Genomic DNA, 18,765 nt, shown 5'->3' on the forward strand with positions numbered 1-18,765 from the left:
CCACTCACCACGGGAGGTGCTGGGAGAATCAGGCTCCCTGCTGCCTCCTGATCTAAAATAGTCACTGTGGCAGTGCTGATGTCTCCAAGAACTGCTTCCACCGGATCATCTGGGCCCAGCACCAGAGAAAAGGACTCGTGCCATTCCCGGTCTTCGTTGGACATGATCTCCACCTTGAACATGATGTGGGCCACACCTGTAGGAGCGAGTGCAAGAAAAACAGAGGGAAATCGATTCATCATCAGAGACTGCTCTGAAGTTCTCATCCAAACCCTGCATAGCTGCTCTAGGCTGTGACCATGGAGACATTATGATAAAATACACATTATAAATTTTATTTCCACTCATTGCTGCTAATAATTTACCCAGAGGAGTCTACTATAAACATAAAACTCCAGCTATGACAACTGATCCAATCGATCTGGCGATAGATTTATTAGCAGGTGCTGTCTGAGGATTAAAAATGACTGTCTTGTATTAGCTGTCTGGAGGAAAAATCTGGGATGCAAGGCACATTCCCATCCCTCCTCTCCCCCAGACCGGTGTGCAGAGCTGTTTGGTGAGGACTTCTTGGTCCAGCAACACGGTCTGAGGTGCTCACAGCCCTACATTCCCTGAGGAGGACTTTACTCTGCCAGGCACCCGTGCTTCTTTCTGTGGCCTGATCACCCTTCGTTTAACACATCAGCTACAATTACAGCCAACTTCCTGCGAGAAGTGGCTTTTCCCAAACCCCCTGGATGTTCTAGCCACGCCCCCACCTCTTCCCCTGTCCAGAGGCCCCTTTACCTGGGCTGAACTTGAGCATGCGGCTCTTGGGGTAGTAATCCAGGCCGGCCTGCGCCGAGCCGTCGCGGGTGCTGCAGCGCACCTTGGAGGTCCTGTTGCGGTCGCCGCGGCGCAGCACGGGGACGGCCAGCACGGCCACTGCCTCGGGGCCCGGCGGCTCCCGCACCTGGTACGCCGCCTCCTCGAACTCGATGGTGGGGGCTGCGGGGACAGCAGTGAAGGAAGAGCCCCGGCTTTGCACCCCTGGCTGGTTCAGCCCCAGCTCCTTTCAGACCCAGCCACGCACCTCCGGGGCAAGGGGCTCCTCAAAGCAGGGGCCAGAAAGACTTGGGTGGGACTTGGGGTAAAAGCTAATGAGGGTGTTGGGCTACAGAGGATGGCAAATGATTCTCGCATCCCTGCCTCCCACACACCCCCAAATCCCTGCCAGGTGCTGGTGCTCCAGCCCCTGCTGGCTGTCACGCCACAGGGACCCGGCATCCCTCTTCTCCCCTACAGATCTCTCCAGGCTGTGATGCTGTGGAGAGGGAGGAACATCTCCCAGGGGGAGCACAGCAACTCCAGCTGCAGGGGAATGGGAAACAGGAGGGGTAGTGGGCCCAAACACTTTTATACAGCCTCCCCCTTCAGCCCAGTCCAGTGCACACCAGTGACCTGCACACGGGACTGTGATCATGGCACCGAAGGCATCCACCTGGATGGGACTGTGCTGACTCCCTGGGAACCCCCAGACATCCTTGCTGAGCAGCCTCACTCACCATCTTCATCATTGGTGACAGTTATGGTTGCCATGTCCATCTTCCCAATCCTAGCTCCACTCCAATGGTTTCCAAGGGGGCTTCCCAGATAGACCTGGAACTGCTCTTCTGGTTCGAAGGCAGAGTCGTCACTGATGTGAACACTGCAGTTCTTCACCTAAAGCCAAGTGAAGAGGAGAAAGCAACAAACACTGATAAATCTGATAAAGCCACGTAAAGGCCAGGTTGCACTTCCCTATCCAGGGTTGCTATTCAGAGTGCTGTCCATCCTAGAAGAAACCCTTCTAGTTTCAGGGCTGCTCCTTCAGTGTGAACAAACCACGTTGTTACGTGATGAGACACAGCAGCAAAAGCATCTCCTTCACAAACCCTCTGTACAACAATCCTGAGTGATCCTGATGCATCAGATTTGCATTTCACAATTTAACCAGCTCCATCATGAAACACCCACCCCTTCTGAGGGGGGTCACATTGCCAGGACAAGAATTTGAAAGCAGCCTGGACCAATCTCCAGCTTCCTCTGATGACAGAGGGCCGAGGAGGAGATGCAAACCTCTCCCAGCACCGGTTCTTCGCTCCCCCACGCGGCAGGCCCAGCTCACCTTCTCCCCTTTGAGGAAAGTGATGCGAGACTCCTCTGTGTCCCTCCTCTCCATGAAGTCCTCCATGACCTGTGCTGTCTGGCTCCGGGTGTAGCATCTGACAGAGGACTCGTAGCTCAGGTCCCCCGTGCGGAAGATGGGGATGTGCAGGGTCCCCTCCTTCTCCTTGGCCGTGTAGGTGTCCTTGGTGAACTGCATGCTGGGCACTGCAGGGGGGCAGAGACGGAGCCAAGCAGTGCTGGGGATGCACAGGGAGGCAAGGGGCAGGAAGGGAGCAGACACAGCTGCCAGGGATAACTGACCGTCTTGGAAGATGTCATTAATGGCCACGATGGCTTGGAACGGCTTCGCCAGCTCGGCTCCGTGGGGGGAGCTGAGGTAAACAACAAATGTCTCCAGCCCTTCTATCACTGGGTACTGAGCATCATCCAGGATTGTCAGGGGGCAGAACTGGGAGGAAAGTGGAATTCCTGCTGTTAGATGTACAAAGCTTTCACCCTTCCCAGCACTCACATTTGGGAGTCTAGTGTAAAGCCATTGTGTCATGATGTTTTCTGAATCCATTAATCAATGTAGAGAATGTTCTACATAAACCCAGCATATCATTTCAGAGAACAGGCAGCCATTTTTCTCCTGGAAGAGGTGGCAGGACCAAATCTCTCCAGGCTGGAGAGCTGATGGGACAGGAGTCTGTGCCTAGCAGAATCATTAACAGTTCTCAAGTGGCCTGAGAGGATTTTCAAAACAAATGGCAGATATGCACAGAAACACAAGACAAGTGTCACCATGCAAAGCAGACTTAGCAGGAGTCCAAGTGGCCCCTCACCTCTTCTGTCTTGCCTGGCCTGAACTCTATTTTCCTGGAGCTGGGGACATAATCAACTCCTGGGCTGGCCGAGGGCGGGTCTGATGTCCGAGTGGCACACCACACCGACACGGGCGTGGAGAGGTCAGGTCCCTGCCGGAGCACTGGGATCTCAATGTGTCCTGCAGCACCAGACGCACATGAGGGAGAACAAGCTGAGAGAGCAGCCACGTTCCACAAACCCACCTCCTTCCCTTCAGCACTGCTCCTCCCCCAGCCTCCCCCTCGGCACAGAGAGAACCACAGAGTCCCTCAGCACATCTTTGAAGTTCTGCTGTGCCCTGAATCGCTCCTTCTGACACCTCTTTGTGATGAAAGCTTCCACGGGGAGCATCCCAGCACAGCTCCCTGCTCCTCACCTGCAGCCTCGCTGACAGTAAAGGTGGCATTCCCCAGGAACACCGTGGAGGCGTCGTTGGGACCGGCAATGACCACGTTGGCTGAAGCCCGGCTGCCAAGGCGGGCGTTGTCCGAGGCGTCGGCCAGCACCACCTCAAACTCCTCTTCCTCTTCATATTCGCTGTCATCGATCAGCGTGACATCACAGGTCACCACGGTGACACCCGGCCCCAAAATGAGGCGGTTCTCATCTGACAGCCCCCGGGACTTGAAGTCGGAGCCGGATTCCAGCATGTAAAGGCTGCTGCCTCTGGCTGATTTGGGGATGGTGTAGCAGATGGCAGACACAGTGCTGCTGGCATCCCCTAGGAAGCAACAGGAAAACCCCATAGTTCTGGGGAATCACTTTTCATCTACTTGGTGGAGACACTGTTCACTGAAATGATAAAGCAGCACTTGGAAAAGAGGATGAGGAATGAAATGCTGAACTTGCATAGCAGCTGGCTTAGACATGACTTCCAGGCATGCTCCTAACCCACACTCAGGAAACTGGTGGCACTTGCCTGTTAGAGAACACACAGCCCACTGACAGGGTCCACATAAAACACTGTCTACATCACAGAGAAGCAGCAAACAAATACAAAGGTTTGCTCCTGCTTGTGCCAGGAGTTGAAACAAATCCAAACCAAGAAGCTTTAAGAGCAGAGACAGGAAAGGTTAAAAAAATAAACAACGATGCCCCGTGTGTTGCTTGCCATTGCAGTTGTGCGCAGAGCCTCTTCCAAAACATCAGAAAAGGCCCCAAAACCTTAAGCAGGCAAAGCCCAGGGGCTCCCCCTCCGCACGTGTCCCTCCCATGGGGCTCAGCACGTCGTGCTGCACACCCCACCCACCTTTCCTTTGCACGGGAGCCGAGAGGAAGCCGGCACTCTCGCTGACGTGGAACGTGCTCCTGTCGAACTGCAGCGTGGGCTCGTCCTCGGGGTCCGCGATGGTGACGGTGGCCCGGGTGACATTGCCCAGCAGGGCGTAGGCCGGCATGCTGAGCTCCACGGAAAAGCTCTCCGTGCCCTCGAACACGTCGTCGTCGTTGATGGCGATGGTGCAGGCCTTGGTGTCCTCCCGCTCCTCGAACTGCACCTGGGAGGCAGCAAGCCGGCTGCTGTCCTTGGACTGCGGCCTGGAGCTCCCTGTCCTTCCTGTCTCACCCTGCTCTGAGGTGCTCCCTCTTCCAACAGCAAATAACCCACCTGACTTTACTAACAGAATACACCCTCCTTGGTCTTTTTGTCACTTTTCTTCCATTCTTTCCTCCAGGCATGGTCAGGCCGTCCCTTTGCTGTGTGCCCACCCACCTGTCCTGCATACTCCACGTAGTCCTGCTCTCCGGGCCGTGATCCAGCTCCAGCGGCGGCTGTTCCCTGCTCGGTGCGGCACAGGACGATGCTGTACTGGTTGAGGTTTCCCACCCGCCTCACGGTGACACTCACGGAGCCAGCACTTTCCCGGACCTTGTAGCTGGAAAAGGGACCAGGCACACACAAAGAGCAGGCTGGGGAGCAAAGCCCACGTGTTTGTGTGACACTGAGCACCACGCGCTCAGGGCGAGTGCGGCCTCCGTGGAAAATCTGAGGCACAGCAATAACCGGGCGGCTGCTCCGTGGTTCAGCCTGGCAGGCCCTTCTCCTCACTGGCAGAATTTCCTTCCCATGCTGTAGGGAGCTCAGGTAAGAGCCCAGCTGCCAGCCAAGTGCTGTGACCCTCACAGCACTTACCTGGTGTGAGTAAAGCTGAGGAGGGACCACTGGATGTGGAAGACGTTGCCGCTGACCACGTTGGGTTTGCCGTCCTTCACCAGGAACTGGAAGCTGTCCATGGTCTCCTGAACCTTCTCCTCGTGCATCACGTACTGAATGAGGCCCTGGTTCACATCCTCTGCCAGGAGGGAACCTCCAGTCAGTCAACACAGGATTCCAAAGGCAGCTTTGTAGATGAGCAGTGTGGATCTGCACGGCCACAGGGATCGGGGATCCCAGTGGCAGAGGAAGCAGTTACCCCCTCAGCCCTACAAGAGTGACCTTCCCCCACACTGCTGACTCTACACCTCTGCCAGACTGTGATGATCAGATGCACTTGCAAGATCTACAGCCCCTCTTTACTGCCCCAAGTCACATCTCCAGCTCTAAGAAGCCTGGAGAACCTGGGACAACCTACAGGACACAGGTCGGTATGTCTAAAAATTATAGGATTTCTGCAACTGACAGCCAAGTTCAACGCTTATTTTCCACACTCTTTGGAGATCTGCCCCTTGTCTTCTCCCCTCCCACCTATTTTTCCCTTATTTTAACAAACTGAATCAACTGATGGAAAAAAGCAGCAGGGCACAGCCCAGCTCCATACCCTGTGTAAAGGTGGTCACAGTTGTCCCTGGCTTCAGCTTGTTCTCCACATGACCATTTCTGGGACCGGTTGTTATCTCATAGATCAGCTGTTTGTCATCTGTGTCAGGATCTGTCGTCAGTAATTCCTTCTTAGTGATGAGATTGGTGGCCTGGATTAAAGCCAAACCAAGGGAGTAAAACTGAAGCTCCAGCAGTGCAAGTCTGATTGACTGTTCATTCAAAAAGCCCAACCATCCCTCTGTCAAAACAGCTCTCCATGAGGGAAAATCTAGGGATGTGAAAGTACAGAGCAGCTTTGAACAGAGATATCCCACAATGTGTTTGACAACACAAGAAGGATTCAGATTTTGCCTCACATCTGGTTAGTTTAATTAAAAAGACAAATGTGGCTCAAAGAAAAGCAAATTCCAAAGGGGCTGCCCAGCCTTATTTAGCTGGGGCTAAAAGCTAGGACAACTCATTGCGTGTCATTTAGACACCTCTATTCCATGAGCTGTGCTGATGCTCAGGTGAGGCCCTGCTTGGCAAAAAAACATCTCGGATTGAAGGACTCAGTCAAGACTGTTCACACAGCTCTGCTGAGCCTCCATGAGAGCCTCCTTCAAAAGCCCTCACAGGGATCTGATTCAGTTCCACCACATTTTGCTTTCTCTTCAAGAACAAAATGTTTTTAACAGCAGGAGAAAGAGAGAAAATTGAGCTGCTTGAGGCTGCAGGAGTGCTTTTCCTGAAGTGAGGAGTTTGAGCTGAGATAGCCATTTCTTAATACAATTCCTTACTACAGCATCTTCCACTCATTTTTTTTTCTGGGAAGAACCAAAGTGTTAATGCTGGCTTCTCAAAAACAAACCAAGAGTTTCCTGGGGTTCTGTTTGGACTTCAGCACAACAAAGGCACGTTATAGCAAGAAGTCCCAGCACCATATCCTTGGAAAGCTATATATCTCTGCCACAGCTGCTGCAGCACATCATCAAGCCATCTCCACCATCAGCAAAGCTAAAAATATACCCTGGGGTGGGTATTTTCCCTGACAAAAACAGAAGTGAAGGATGAGGATGTTTTCCTGAGAAGCAGCCCAGGCCGAGGCCAGGCAGGTGTTACCTTGCCATCTGTGTACTCCAGCCACTGCAGGCCCAGGTTGGTGACAACCGTGGGTGTCCCATCATCCACAGGGAGAATGTCCACCTGGAAGCGCTGCGGTGCTGCGGTCACGACCTGACAGCAGTTCAGAGAGATGGGGGTTACTCTGGGAGTCAGAGCCTCTGGGAGTCAGAGCCCACCCACCTTACCAGCTAGGCTCTCTTCAGCTCTGCTGCATCCCAGGCCCTGGGGTGAGTTTGCACACCCAACGGGCAGGAGGAAAAGGAGCAAAGGCATCACACAACCGAGAACACTCAACCCTTGCCTTCAGGTTGCAGCTCAGCCCCCCTGCCCTGAGAGGAGGCAGCTCCCTACGGGCTCACAAGCTCCCTGCCATCCCCTTCTCCCCCCTGACCTTCCTCCCGCCCTCCTGCACCACGAAGAGGGGGTTGGTGCCGTCGGACACGGTGAAGGTGAAGCGGTCCCTGAGCGCGCCGCTGCCGTCGTGGCTGTAGCTGATGAGGTTCTGGTAGATGTCACCCATGGTGAAGGTGCTGGCCTGGAGGGGACGCTGCCCGCGGCCGCTGCGCTCGATCAGCCCGTGCCGGGGCGGCTGCACCACCCTGAACGTGATGGAGTCCACCTGTGCCCAGACAGGGAGGGGCAAGGCTGGGGACACCGCCTCAGGGCCAGGCCAGCACATTCCTGGTTCCCCCTGAGCCCTGCCCTTATCCCTCTCCCTACACAGCAAGGCACATCCCACCGAAGCCCTGGTTCAGCTGGCCTGAGGCAGCTCCCACCCCTGTGACAGCTCCATGAACACAAGAGCAGCCCCCAGCCCTGCAGCCGTTCTGGGCAATGTGTCCCTTGCCAACTTCTGCCACAGCGGAAGCGGCAAAAACCTTTGGGACAGGATTTTGGCTCAGGCAGCCAGATCTCTTGCTGCAGGGAAAGGAGCAGTGAGGTAGAGCCAGTATTAGACAGCTCAGCCTCTGGCCAGACCCAGCAAGAAGAGGAAGTGCCATTTTCATCCATGCTAAGCATAAGCTTAGCACCAAGGCCTAAGTCTTTAAACACAAGCCCGTTTTCCCAACAGCCCAGATGTGCAGCAGAAGAGGGGAGGGAGGAGGCCAGGGGGTTCTGCCTTACCTCTGTGTCAGCATCTGTTGCTTTGAGCTCAAACTCGGTGATGGTTTTTCTCACCCCTTCCTGAACCGTCATCCCAAAGATTTGCACCACGGGTAAGGAGTCATCCACGGGGTTTATGGTGATGTCAAATGTCTGGCTCACCTGGACAGGAGGAAAAGCCTGGCTTGATGAATTCAGCCTTCCAAGAATGTGACTTCATCGCAAGAGCACAGCCATCCCCAGTTTGGGTAATTTCATTTCAGCCTTGTCTGGTGAGTAAATCTGAGCTGCTAAGCCCAGATCACATGAACGTGATCTTCTTTTTCCCTCCCCACTAATTAATTCTCCCTCTTTCTTTGATATTTGTGCTCTCTCCCTCTCTCACTCTGTGTTGCCCCTCTCCCTCTATGTGCAGCTATGCCTTTTCTCTTTCAGAAAGCAGCAAAAAGGCATTTCTCCAAGGGCCCGACTGTCGTCACTGTGCTGTCAAGTGCACTGGATCAAAGCTGAGCTCCGGGAGCAGCTGGCAAGCAGCTGCAGACCAGGCACTCAGCTCTTGGTGAGCCAGTCCCACCAGGTCAGATGGCAGGTGGCTCCCTGTTCCCTGCACAGGGCTTGCTCCCTGCCCTGAGGGACGTGGGGAATCTCAGAGCAGGAGGAGGAGGCTGGGGCTGACCTCGTTTGTCCCGTCAGACACAGAGAAGGTGAAGGCGTCCCTGTGCTTTTCCGTGTCACTGGTGTGGATGTACTGGATGCTGCCAGAGGCCAGGTCTGCCTGGCTGAAGGAACTAATTCTTGTCCCTGGAAACAGACAACAGAAGGGAAATGTGCAACAGAAAGAGCAAGGCAGGGGAAAACTACAGAAAGCAGGACACATTTAGCCATAAGGACTCCGCTTTGGCTGGTTCTGATCCAAGTCAGGCTGCCTGACATGAACCTCAGCAAAGCCAGGGATTTAGCTGGCACAGAGCCTCCTAAAATCTCCTTCTCCAAAAGAAGTCCAGGCTTCTTTTGACCTCATCCTGTTGGGAGTGGGCCTCCTGGGGCAGAGGGGGAGAGAAGCTGGGAGAAAAATGGTCCACGTAACACTTGGATTGTCACTGCTGGGCAGGACAAACCCAACCAAGGCAACACTGAGGATGAGCTAAAGGCCTCCTGACCTCACAGCAGTTTTCCAAAATGCTTTCCAAGTGTCTGTTTTCTCTGCCCCTCCTTGTACCCCTGCATTTCGTACACAGTCCCTTTTTCAGCACTGATTTATAGTGACATCTTTACAGGCCATTAGGTGGGACACAGCCACAGAAAGGTACCTGACAAGCATTTTAAAAAGCACTTGAGCTTTTTAAATCTTGTTGCTGTGTTCAACAGTTTTACTGCTGTTGTCAACAAACACCCTGACAAGAAGTTTGCCACCAATATATCACACTAAATGGCTGCTGACAAGTGCTGGCCGCACTACAAAAGACACCGGGATCTGATTTAAATAAATGAGCCAAAATTGAATGATCAGCTAATATTTCTTCAGAGCTCATCAGGTGTAAAGGTTTGGGTTCTCTTTTGAACATTTCAGTACTCTCTTCTTAGGTTTAGGTCATTTTAATCATGATTACAACTACTTCTCAGTCTGTGACTGTGTATCCTTATTAGTCCTTTACAGACATCAAAAAGCACAGAAATCAGAATCATCATCAGATTTTAAATAACAGAAGGAATAAAGTCCTTAGTTCAAGTCTCCAAAGTACAAGATTCACTGGTTAGTTTGCAATTTAGACAAAAACAGTGCATGTTTTTAATTTACTGTCAGCAATGAGTTATTATAACTCATTTATTATACCTGCCCTTTCAACACATTTTTGGTGAGATGAGGCAAACCACACACTCAAACTGAGCTGTAGAGGGACTGTCTGCATCTTGAAAACACACAGCAGATATTTCTACTTTCCTCTCATGTTAATGAGAAATCTAAAGCTAAGAAGAAATATAATCTTAGATGAGTATAATAAAATCAGAAGAGCGTATAATGTGACACCACAGATTTAGATTAATTCATCAGAGAGGGGCAGCACACTCACAGTGTCAGCAGGCATGAAAGGCAGCTCTGAAATTCAGATCACATGTGCAGGACAAGTCATCTGTTCACCAAGATGGGCTGTTTCCAAGGACATTAAGGGATGGATTCTTTGGGGCACTGTGCTGTTCACAGCAAAGGCCAAAGGTTTTCCTGTCATGCAGAAGTAGCAGTAGGGCCATAAACTCACATAAATCCTCAGCTGGGATTATTGGGCTGTTCTGTTTCCACTCCATTCCCCAGCCTCGTGGGCTAATGGCCCTTTGATTTCTAACAGGAATGGGAATTCTGTGCTGCTGCCTCTGGGCACGTTTTTCCTGTAGTGAAGGTTTAGGGCTTAGCAGTCTCCAGTGTTTTGCTGCTCCGAGGACCCAGCACCTCCCTGCTCACCTGGGGAGGCCACGTGCTCCAGGTGGCCCAGCTGTGGCTGCCGGGTGACCTTGTACTGCAGCTGGGAGGCCTCGCTCTCCTGGTCAGTGGCCGAGAGCTGGAGGGTCGTGATGGCCTTCGCCGAGTTCTCATCCAACACCAGCCCCTTGTTGGTGATGATGGAGGGGGCAAATCTGTCCTCTGGAAGGGGTAAACACAAAGCTGAGTTAGGAGACAGTCACACTCCTTCCCTCGGGTACTTGTGCTCAACCAAAACACAGCACACGCACAAACATTTTGGTAATTCCAAACCAGGAACTTTGGGCCATCCCATTAGTCAGGGATGGTAACATTATGATGTCCTAAAGACAATCTAAACAGCATGAAGACATCAAGGGGAATTTTTCTACCTTTCCAGTGAGTTTGTCAGAAGCCAAAGAATGAACCCTTGCATCTGCAAAATCTCCCCATGCCCCTCACTTCAAAGGCCTTTGAATTGACGGCGCATCAAAACTGCATATCAAAAATTACTTTTTGCCTTGTTGTTGGCAAGTAGGATAGGTATCTGTGGGCAGGTATGAGCTCTGCAGCAAAGAAAACACAACTTCAGCACTGCTTCTTACCCATGACATGGATGTGAAAAACTTGGTCCATCAGTTTGTTGCCATCTGCATCCATCACATCAAAGGTGAAGGGGAAGTTTCCGCCAGGATCCCCTTTCCTGTGGCTGTACACCACGTGCCCTGGGGAGAGGGAGAGCAGAAAAGAGATGCTTTATTACAGGCTGCAGCATTTAATTCTTAGTTTGGAAGCAGGCTGGCACCATCAGCTGAGGCACTTGACAGAGCTTCTGGATTTGGGTTGCATTACTTTCTCTGTTTATTCTCTTTCTCCTGCTAAGACTTATTAACATATGTTTAATGATACATGGTTCTGCTCTAGCTTAACAACATGTGCTTATTTCTTTCCCTCCCCCTTCCCTGCTTTAGCTCATCGTCCCCCTGTCATGAAGACAGAGTTATGGAATATCTCAAACTGGAAGGGACCCATAAAGATCATCAGGTCCAAGTCCCTGCTCCTCACAGGACTACCTTGAACCAGCCTTGGTTTATATACTTGCTGTGACTACTGAAATCCAGCACTCTCACCTTTGTTTATATCAGCCTGGGTGAAACTTCTCAGGGGTCCTTTGGCAGAGATCTGGACTGGACTATCAGCTGTGGTCAGCTGCAGCTGGCCCTTGCTGGGGTCCCTCCTCAGGACAAATCTGATGGCCGTGTCCCCTGAAGGTCCAGCTGCTGCTTTCAGGTGCTGAGCTGTGAGCCGAGCTGCAGAGCCTGCCCCAGGGAAAGCAAACCCACAATCAGCTTCAGCCAGCCCGGCCAAGTGACTGCTTTAGGCTGGCCCATCCAGCAGCACCCAGCAATGCCACTCTCATCCCTGTCCCCGTACCAGCTGGGAGCTGCAGGTCCCTGTTGACAGCTACCGTGGGTAGCTGCTTCCTGGGCAGCTCCATGGAGAATTCCAGCCTCCCTGCCTGTGTGTGGAGCCCATCCGTGAGGGAGAAGCTGAACTCGTCCGTCTGTGCTGCGGCCCCGCTCCGAGTGTAAACGATCAGCTCGTCCAGGACGTCCTGGTAGGTGAAGGAGGAGCCCCTGGACAGCACCCGGCCCTGCTCCAGGGCCTCCGCCGCGCTCTGCCTTCTGCGGAGCTGGCCTGCAAACCACACAGGGATCAGCACAGCCTGCTGGGGACAGAGCCTTCCTTCACCTGACACCCTGCCTGGCATGGGACTGCAGGGAGATGCCACCTGCCAGCAGGGACTGGGGGAACATGCCAGGGAACTCCCCAGGGAAACACCTGCAAAGAGCAAGGGACAGCTCGCCCAGAACACTGTGCCTCAAGCACAGTCCTGGTCCGAACTGTGCTTTATCCCACATGCCAGGCTCCCCTCTCACAGCAGGGGCTCTTTCACACAGACAGACTCCCTGTCCCTCGGCCTGTCAGGACGTACCATGCTCAGGGCTTTGGCTGACCACGATGACCAGCTCGCTGCTCTGGGTGTCCAAGTCCTGCAGGCTGAGGGAGGCGTTGGTAACAACCACGGCTGAGCCCCCCTGCACCCGCACAGGCTCCAGCACCATCCGGGGGGGCTCATCGTTCTGCCGCTGCACAAAGGCACACAGCCAGAAAAAGGAACATGAACGCAGGCAAAGACCCACCTGAATGAAACACAAGCTCCCAAATGACAGCACTGGTGCTGGCATCACCAGTCCCTCCAAATCTGTCCGGCCCCATGGCTGCTTCCAAGAGAGAGGAGACACCAAAACAGTAAGCCTGAGGAAGAGGCTACAGTGCACAACTGTCTTGGGGCATCACAGGTAAATTATGTGCCTGTGCTAGGGGAAGCAATCTCCCTTGAATCTCTCTTCCCACATACTGAAAAGGAAGGAGTAAAGCCTTGAAAAGTGTTTGTGAGAGGACTCTGGCAGCCAGCATACCTGGATTGTGATGTTGATGCTCTGCACCTCTGACTGGCTGAAGCCGTCACTCACATAGAAGCTGAATACATCACTTGTGGGCTCAATGCTTTCATGGACACTCTGGAAATAGTAAATGCTCTTCTCCAGGACATCTTGGAGGGAAAAGGATGCGTCTGTGGTTCCCACAGCTTCACTCTGCGGGCCAAAGCTCTCACCTGCAAACCAGAATATCACTGGTGAAAGGATGCTCAAGTGGCTGATAAACTCAACATAAAGCCAGCAGGATGGGGGGAAGAAAAGCACATTGTGAAGGCTGCAGAAGGGGGATGCTCCTTTCTACAACTCGGCTTCTCACATCTTGGGGCCTTTGAGGGAGGCAACATCTGCTGGAGTGGGCACTGGGGAAGCTGCAGTTTTAGCTGCTGTCCCCTCCATGGGATATGACAGATGTGATCCTGTTAGGAGCACAAAGCAGCAAGGAGGAAGAAGGGAGAGCCCAGCAGTTTACCTGTCCTGGTGTTCTCGATGTAGCCATACACAGGCAGAGTGACCACGGTGACCCTCAGGTCCTCCTTGGCAGCAGTATCATAGTCAGCAGTGAAGTGGTGATGAGCCAGCAGTGGGACCCTGCCCCCCTCATCCACCTGGGGAGCAACAACAGACAACACAAATCCTTACTGAACGAGGCTGCCTCCATGGAAGAGGCTTGCCCAGGCTCTGGAGCGCTGTCCCACCCTTCCCTAGGTCTGCTAATCAGGAATTTGGCAGGGAGGTGAGGCGGGATGGGAAGAACAAAGCCTGCCTGGCCTCCAAGAGGAGCCTGTGAGTTCTTTATCAGGGCAGGAAGGGAACTGGCAGAGTCATGGTGACCTCTTGGAAGGCAAGACCTGCATTTCTTGCCTTTTGAAGGCAAGGGAGGGGGAATGAACAGCTAGAAAGAAGGGAGATAACTTCCAAAGGCTTTTATAAGGTGTGTGAAATGCTCTGTGTCAGCCCAAAGCACCAGGTGTCTTCAGACTTGTCTTCTGCTCATCTCTTACACACACACTGGTGAAATTAGGGATGAAACATTGAGTAGTGATAAATCTGACTTGCCCCACTGATATCAAGAAGACATCCTAGGGACAAGCAGCTCCTGACTGGAAGAGATATAAACAGATGAGGTTCGGGGATGCAGATGGACTATCAGCCTCCTCCGGCCTCCAGGTGGTTTGTTCACCCTTTGCGTGGCACAAGTAACAGTATGTTTTATTCAGTGACTTCCCCCCAGCCCAGGAAAACTGTCCAGCTGCTCCCATCTAAGCCATCACTGTCCCTGTCCCCCGCCACTCACGGTGACATGGTCAGCGAAGGCGATGAGGGCAGGCAGGGCCGGGGCAGAGGTGATGGTGACAGTGAACATCTGCCTGTCCAGCCGGTTGTTGTCGGCATCCAGCACAGAGAAGTGGAAGATGTCAGTCATGGGCTGATTGCTGGTCTCAAATGTGGTGGAGTAGCTGTGGGATCAGGACACGGGGAGTCAGGGAGTCTCACTGAGCCCCAGGCAGATCCATCCCATCCCTGCAGTTAGAGGAGAGGCAGTCCTCTTGGAAGAGAGGTGGTGCCTCTGTTCCCAACTCTCCTTCACATTCATTCCCTGAATTCTTTTAAGTAGCCCAGAGATCCCTGGGGAAAAGTCCACTGAGCTTTTAAGTGGTATGGCTTGAAGGAGAATAGTGCTCTTTGCTACCTGATCCTCTGGCTGTTGATGTCTTCCATGGTGAAATTGTAAACCTTGGAAAGTTCTTCACTGTGGGAGCCTGACATCCTTAGGAGGGTTCCATAGGCTGGCAGAGATATCAGCTGGATTCTGATCTCTGAGTCGGGAGAGTTGTTGTCCTAAGCGTGAAGAAACAAACCAAATGAAAACAGAGCAAAATTAGGCATTGCTTTGTTCCACTAAAAATAGAAGGAAGAATAAGTGTTTTATAGGGCATTATACCTGCCTAGCTGGGTCAAAGCCACAGATGAATATTAAATGAAGCTCTACTGATGGTAAGAGAGTCACAAGAGGGATGACATTTTCAAAACATAGCACAAAACGTATTTTCATTTTCTCTCAGCTCAGCAAGGTTTTCTCTATGTCATTGTATCACATTAACACAGTCTCCCAGACATAAACCTGGTATTTTCATTTTCAAAGTACTTCACAGTGAATTAAAAACTGATTTTGTCTCTTTTCAACCACATTAAGTACAAGCACACTGTGACTCAGATGTCATCTTTCTTAGAAAAGTTTTGTTAGGTGGTTGAAAAATAAGACCCAGAGCAGAAATCAACACATCCTGAGCATATGGGTCAGGAGTGAAATCTTCTTTTCCCTATCTCTGCTCTTATTCAGATTAAACCTGAGCATCTCCCTCATCAGCCTTCCACCTTAAGAGGAGGACAGGACAGATTCCAGACCTGCATCCAGACTGATTCCTTAGGGGAAAAAAAAAAAAAATTCCCAATCATCTCTCTGACAGCCAGCCTCTCTCACTCAGGACTCTCCAGCCTCACTCCTGTACTGCGACCTCTCCTCCCTCAGGAGGTTGCTACATCATCATCAAGGAGTACAGAGCTTTTTTGGGAATGTCACCAGCAGGATAACTTGCACAGCACACAAGCCCTGGGACCAACTCAATCCACCAAGCTCTGCAGCATCTTGGGGTTGTTTACTCCTTCTCCCTTCCAATCTCCCCAGAAAAAGGTGGGTGAGGAGGCTAAAATTATCAAGAGATTAACACTTAGCAAATCCATGTGCTTTATTAGCAAGTCTGATAGAAAAATCTGGGATTAACTAGGTTCTCATGTTCAGCGTGGCAGTTCACATCTGTCAAATGGGGATAACCTTAAATCCCTGTGGGATGAAAGAGTCTGTTATCCCTTTTTGGCAGCAGCCAAAACTTGAGCTCTCTACCCAGAATCCATGCTGACAGCAGAGGGATGTGTGGGGGATAAGGAAATGGAGCTTGGCAGCATTCCCTGGGCTTAGGAGCAGATGAAAACCCACCGTGTATGCGAGGTGCTGTCGGGAGAGGGTCACAGAGCTTTTGCTGGCCACAGTGACAGCCAGCAAGCAGCCTGGGGCCAGCTGTGGGCCATGGGTGTCCAGCTGGGACACATCCACCCTCAGCACCGTGGTGACTGTGGTGACACCGTCGGTGACAGAGATTTCCATGCTGTCCTCTGCTGCTGCTGAGCCATCGTGCACGTACTGCAGAGCATTCCGGGTGACATCCTCGTAGGTGAAGCTGTCACCTGCCCAGGGAGCAGATATACGAGTCAGAAAGACTCTGCTCAGAGCAGGAATCCAACTCAAATGACCTTAATCAAGAACTAAACTGGCATTTAATCCCATCCTGCCAGGGCTCTAAGTTATGAGGGCATTCATTAAGTAGCTGGCAGGGCAGAGGAAAAGCTCTGACCTTCCCAGTTCCAGTGACTCCTCCTGATTCTCAAGGAGGGCACCAACTCTCCTTTTCTTCCCAGTTGCTTCCTGAGCTCACAGCTAGATAAGGCTTCCCTATGGATGTATCCTGATCTGCCAGGGGCATCTGTCTCTTCTTGCTCACCTAAACCAGCTAGGCTGATCCCTGTCCTGCACCAAGGGAAACTCTCCACTCACCTGCTCTCATGAGCTCCTGCACATCTGCGCTGTACTTGAGCACAATGCCATGATGGGGAGGTTTCACCAGCTCAAAGAAAAGACCCTCAGGAGCTGTATCTGTGTCACTTACAGCCAACTGGATCCCTGTGCCAGGGAAAGAGAGTAGAGCTTGTGTGAATGAAGCAAAAAAAAAAAAACCCTGTAATTCAGTCAGTGCAAGAAAAGTAAATAATTCTGGAGCTGCCCTCGCCCGAGAGCTGCGGGTTCCATGGAAAGAGTTTGTCCCCTGATGATGCTCGGGCTGTATCAGGGAATTCTCTCCTAGAGTGGCTCTCAAGTGACCCCCGAGCAAGTGAAGCTGGGCCTCCTGGCAGTGAGCTGAGCCCCACACCGTGCCCCATGCACCCCACTCACCAATGGTGGCTCTGCCCCCCTGGCTGACCTCCAGGAAGGGAGCTGCGATCTGGAAGACCGGAGGCTGCTGCTCAGCGGAGAGCAGGTGGATGACAAACACCATCTCCGGGCTCGTGTGCTCCCCACCAGACACTAGGCACAGACAGAAACCATGCCTGAGTGCAGGGATGGGTTTGCAGGGACCCTTCATCTGGGAAATTCACCTGTCTGTACAAAAATCACCATCCCACACTGCTGGCTTATCTCCTGCCTTTGACTGTAGACATACACACACACTTCACACAGGCCAAGAGCATTTCTCTCTGCCCCTAGCTCAGAACACGGACTTCTCCTCGCTGGTGGAAGCCAGAAAGCACACGGAAACAGAAGGATGTGTTAAACAAGCAAGCAGCTTATCTGTGGCAATTTAATTGCAGAAATGTCTCCACGCTGTATTAAAAAAAAATGAGAGCGTAAAACTCCTTGTTCACACTGGGGAGGACAACAGGAATAAATCAGGCTTTTAGGACTGATTCCAGGTAGCCACTGGAAAAAGATGCCTTTAGCAAGCTGCAGCTCAGCTCCTGTAAAACACTGCTGGGAACCAGACAAATTAATATTCCCCAGGCACGTGCATTTCCTACAGAAATTCCTACTGAGCACCCACAAGTGTGCCTGCAGCACAACAAAAGCCAAGGAGTAACAGGCAATGGGAAGGGCAAAAGAAGGATGAGAACTGCTTTGGCCAGGGAAGAAAAAGAGGTTGACATACCTGTGAATCGGAAGCTCACGGACTCCGGGAGACCTGGAGGGACAAACACAAGCACAGAGTGACTGTGGTCAGGACAGGAAAGCACACCTTGATGTGGACTTGGAGGATTTTGGGGAAATCCGAAGTTTCCTCAGCAAGGAGGAACACCAGCAGTCCAGCTGGTGTCTCAGCCCTGCGAGGAGTGCTGGGATGCTCACCTGCGAAGGAGAAGGCCATGATCTCCCTGAGGTGAGGAGCGGCGGTCGGCGGACGATAAGCAATCCTGCCATGGTTTATGTCAGCCTGGGTGAAGTACCTGGCTGGGGACAGAGGCCTGTCCTTGTGCTCCACGATTCCTGTGGGTGCAGAGACACCAGCATTACCAAGAGGGGTTAATTACTCCATCTGATTCCACAGGTTCATTTGCTTTCCCTGGGTACTTCTTAGTACCACTTCCAGAAGAAGTCACACGAATGCAACTGCATGGACAATGGGCTCTAGGAACAAGAGAAACTAAACAGAGATTCCTCACTTAGGCATTTCTTCACAGAACCTCTCACTCGAGAGGTGGGAAGCAGAAAGCCATGGGACACAACATGCAGTATTATTCAGACAGTAGCAAAAACTGTCTGAGCTCTGCAGCACATTCCTAAAGAAGCCAAAGAAATGGGGTTAAGGAACAAGGTGTTTAAAAGGTAAAGAAAGAGGCCAAATGAATTAAGAGGTGCCTCCACAGAATGATACTCTGAGGGAAGGAGATGTGCTCAGAAAATGTGGCAATTAATGCAGCAGCAACAGGTTCACTTGCCTTGCCCAGGAAGGAGAGGCACAGTCACGTTGTACAGGATTTTCTCACTGGGAACCTCCGGGTCTACAAAGGAGAGGTGATGGGGCTCAATCACTGTCACACGGTCCTCCAGCACCTCAATAAACACATCAGACCATGAGCATCAAGGCCAGAGACATGGGAAGATTGACCCAAAAATGCATTGAAAGAGAATTTGCTTTGCTCTAGTTAAATATAAGATAGTCTTGAAATGTAAAGGCCCAGTTCTTAAACCTAAACCTGACCCCCTGTCCCCTGCAGATGCACAACCTCCACACTCA

The 18,765-nt window shown here is 52.0% G+C and overlaps 1 protein-coding gene across 1 annotated transcript in view; it reads right to left on the reverse strand.

Annotated features, from left to right (window-relative positions):
• Positions 1-18,765, reverse strand: part of FRAS1 (Fraser extracellular matrix complex subunit 1) — a 105,292-nt gene that overhangs the window by 6,688 nt on the left and 79,839 nt on the right. Inside the window, exons 32-61 of the mRNA XM_031504663.3 lie at positions 18,467-18,581; positions 17,877-18,014; positions 17,680-17,712; positions 16,929-17,060; positions 16,533-16,658; positions 15,918-16,165; positions 14,613-14,761; positions 14,217-14,379; positions 13,392-13,527; positions 12,902-13,098; positions 12,415-12,568; positions 11,853-12,116; positions 11,549-11,737; positions 11,024-11,143; positions 10,422-10,601; positions 8,640-8,764; positions 7,985-8,125; positions 7,251-7,478; positions 6,857-6,970; positions 5,754-5,904; positions 5,129-5,288; positions 4,709-4,871; positions 4,247-4,493; positions 3,374-3,718; positions 2,976-3,136; positions 2,452-2,599; positions 2,150-2,355; positions 1,548-1,704; positions 790-990; positions 9-196 (exon numbers count right to left, since the gene is read on the reverse strand). Of these exons, the coding sequence (XP_031360523.3) occupies positions 9-196; positions 790-990; positions 1,548-1,704; positions 2,150-2,355; positions 2,452-2,599; positions 2,976-3,136; positions 3,374-3,718; positions 4,247-4,493; positions 4,709-4,871; positions 5,129-5,288; positions 5,754-5,904; positions 6,857-6,970; positions 7,251-7,478; positions 7,985-8,125; positions 8,640-8,764; positions 10,422-10,601; positions 11,024-11,143; positions 11,549-11,737; positions 11,853-12,116; positions 12,415-12,568; positions 12,902-13,098; positions 13,392-13,527; positions 14,217-14,379; positions 14,613-14,761; positions 15,918-16,165; positions 16,533-16,658; positions 16,929-17,060; positions 17,680-17,712; positions 17,877-18,014; positions 18,467-18,581 (5,079 nt within the window). The remainder of the gene's footprint in view (positions 1-8; positions 197-789; positions 991-1,547; positions 1,705-2,149; positions 2,356-2,451; positions 2,600-2,975; positions 3,137-3,373; positions 3,719-4,246; positions 4,494-4,708; positions 4,872-5,128; positions 5,289-5,753; positions 5,905-6,856; positions 6,971-7,250; positions 7,479-7,984; positions 8,126-8,639; positions 8,765-10,421; positions 10,602-11,023; positions 11,144-11,548; positions 11,738-11,852; positions 12,117-12,414; positions 12,569-12,901; positions 13,099-13,391; positions 13,528-14,216; positions 14,380-14,612; positions 14,762-15,917; positions 16,166-16,532; positions 16,659-16,928; positions 17,061-17,679; positions 17,713-17,876; positions 18,015-18,466; positions 18,582-18,765) is intronic.

This window comes from Lonchura striata, chromosome 4 (assembly GCF_050655825.1).
Source record: "Lonchura striata isolate lonStrDom1 chromosome 4, ASM5065582v1, whole genome shotgun sequence".
Lineage (NCBI taxonomy): Eukaryota > Metazoa > Chordata > Aves > Passeriformes > Estrildidae > Lonchura > Lonchura striata.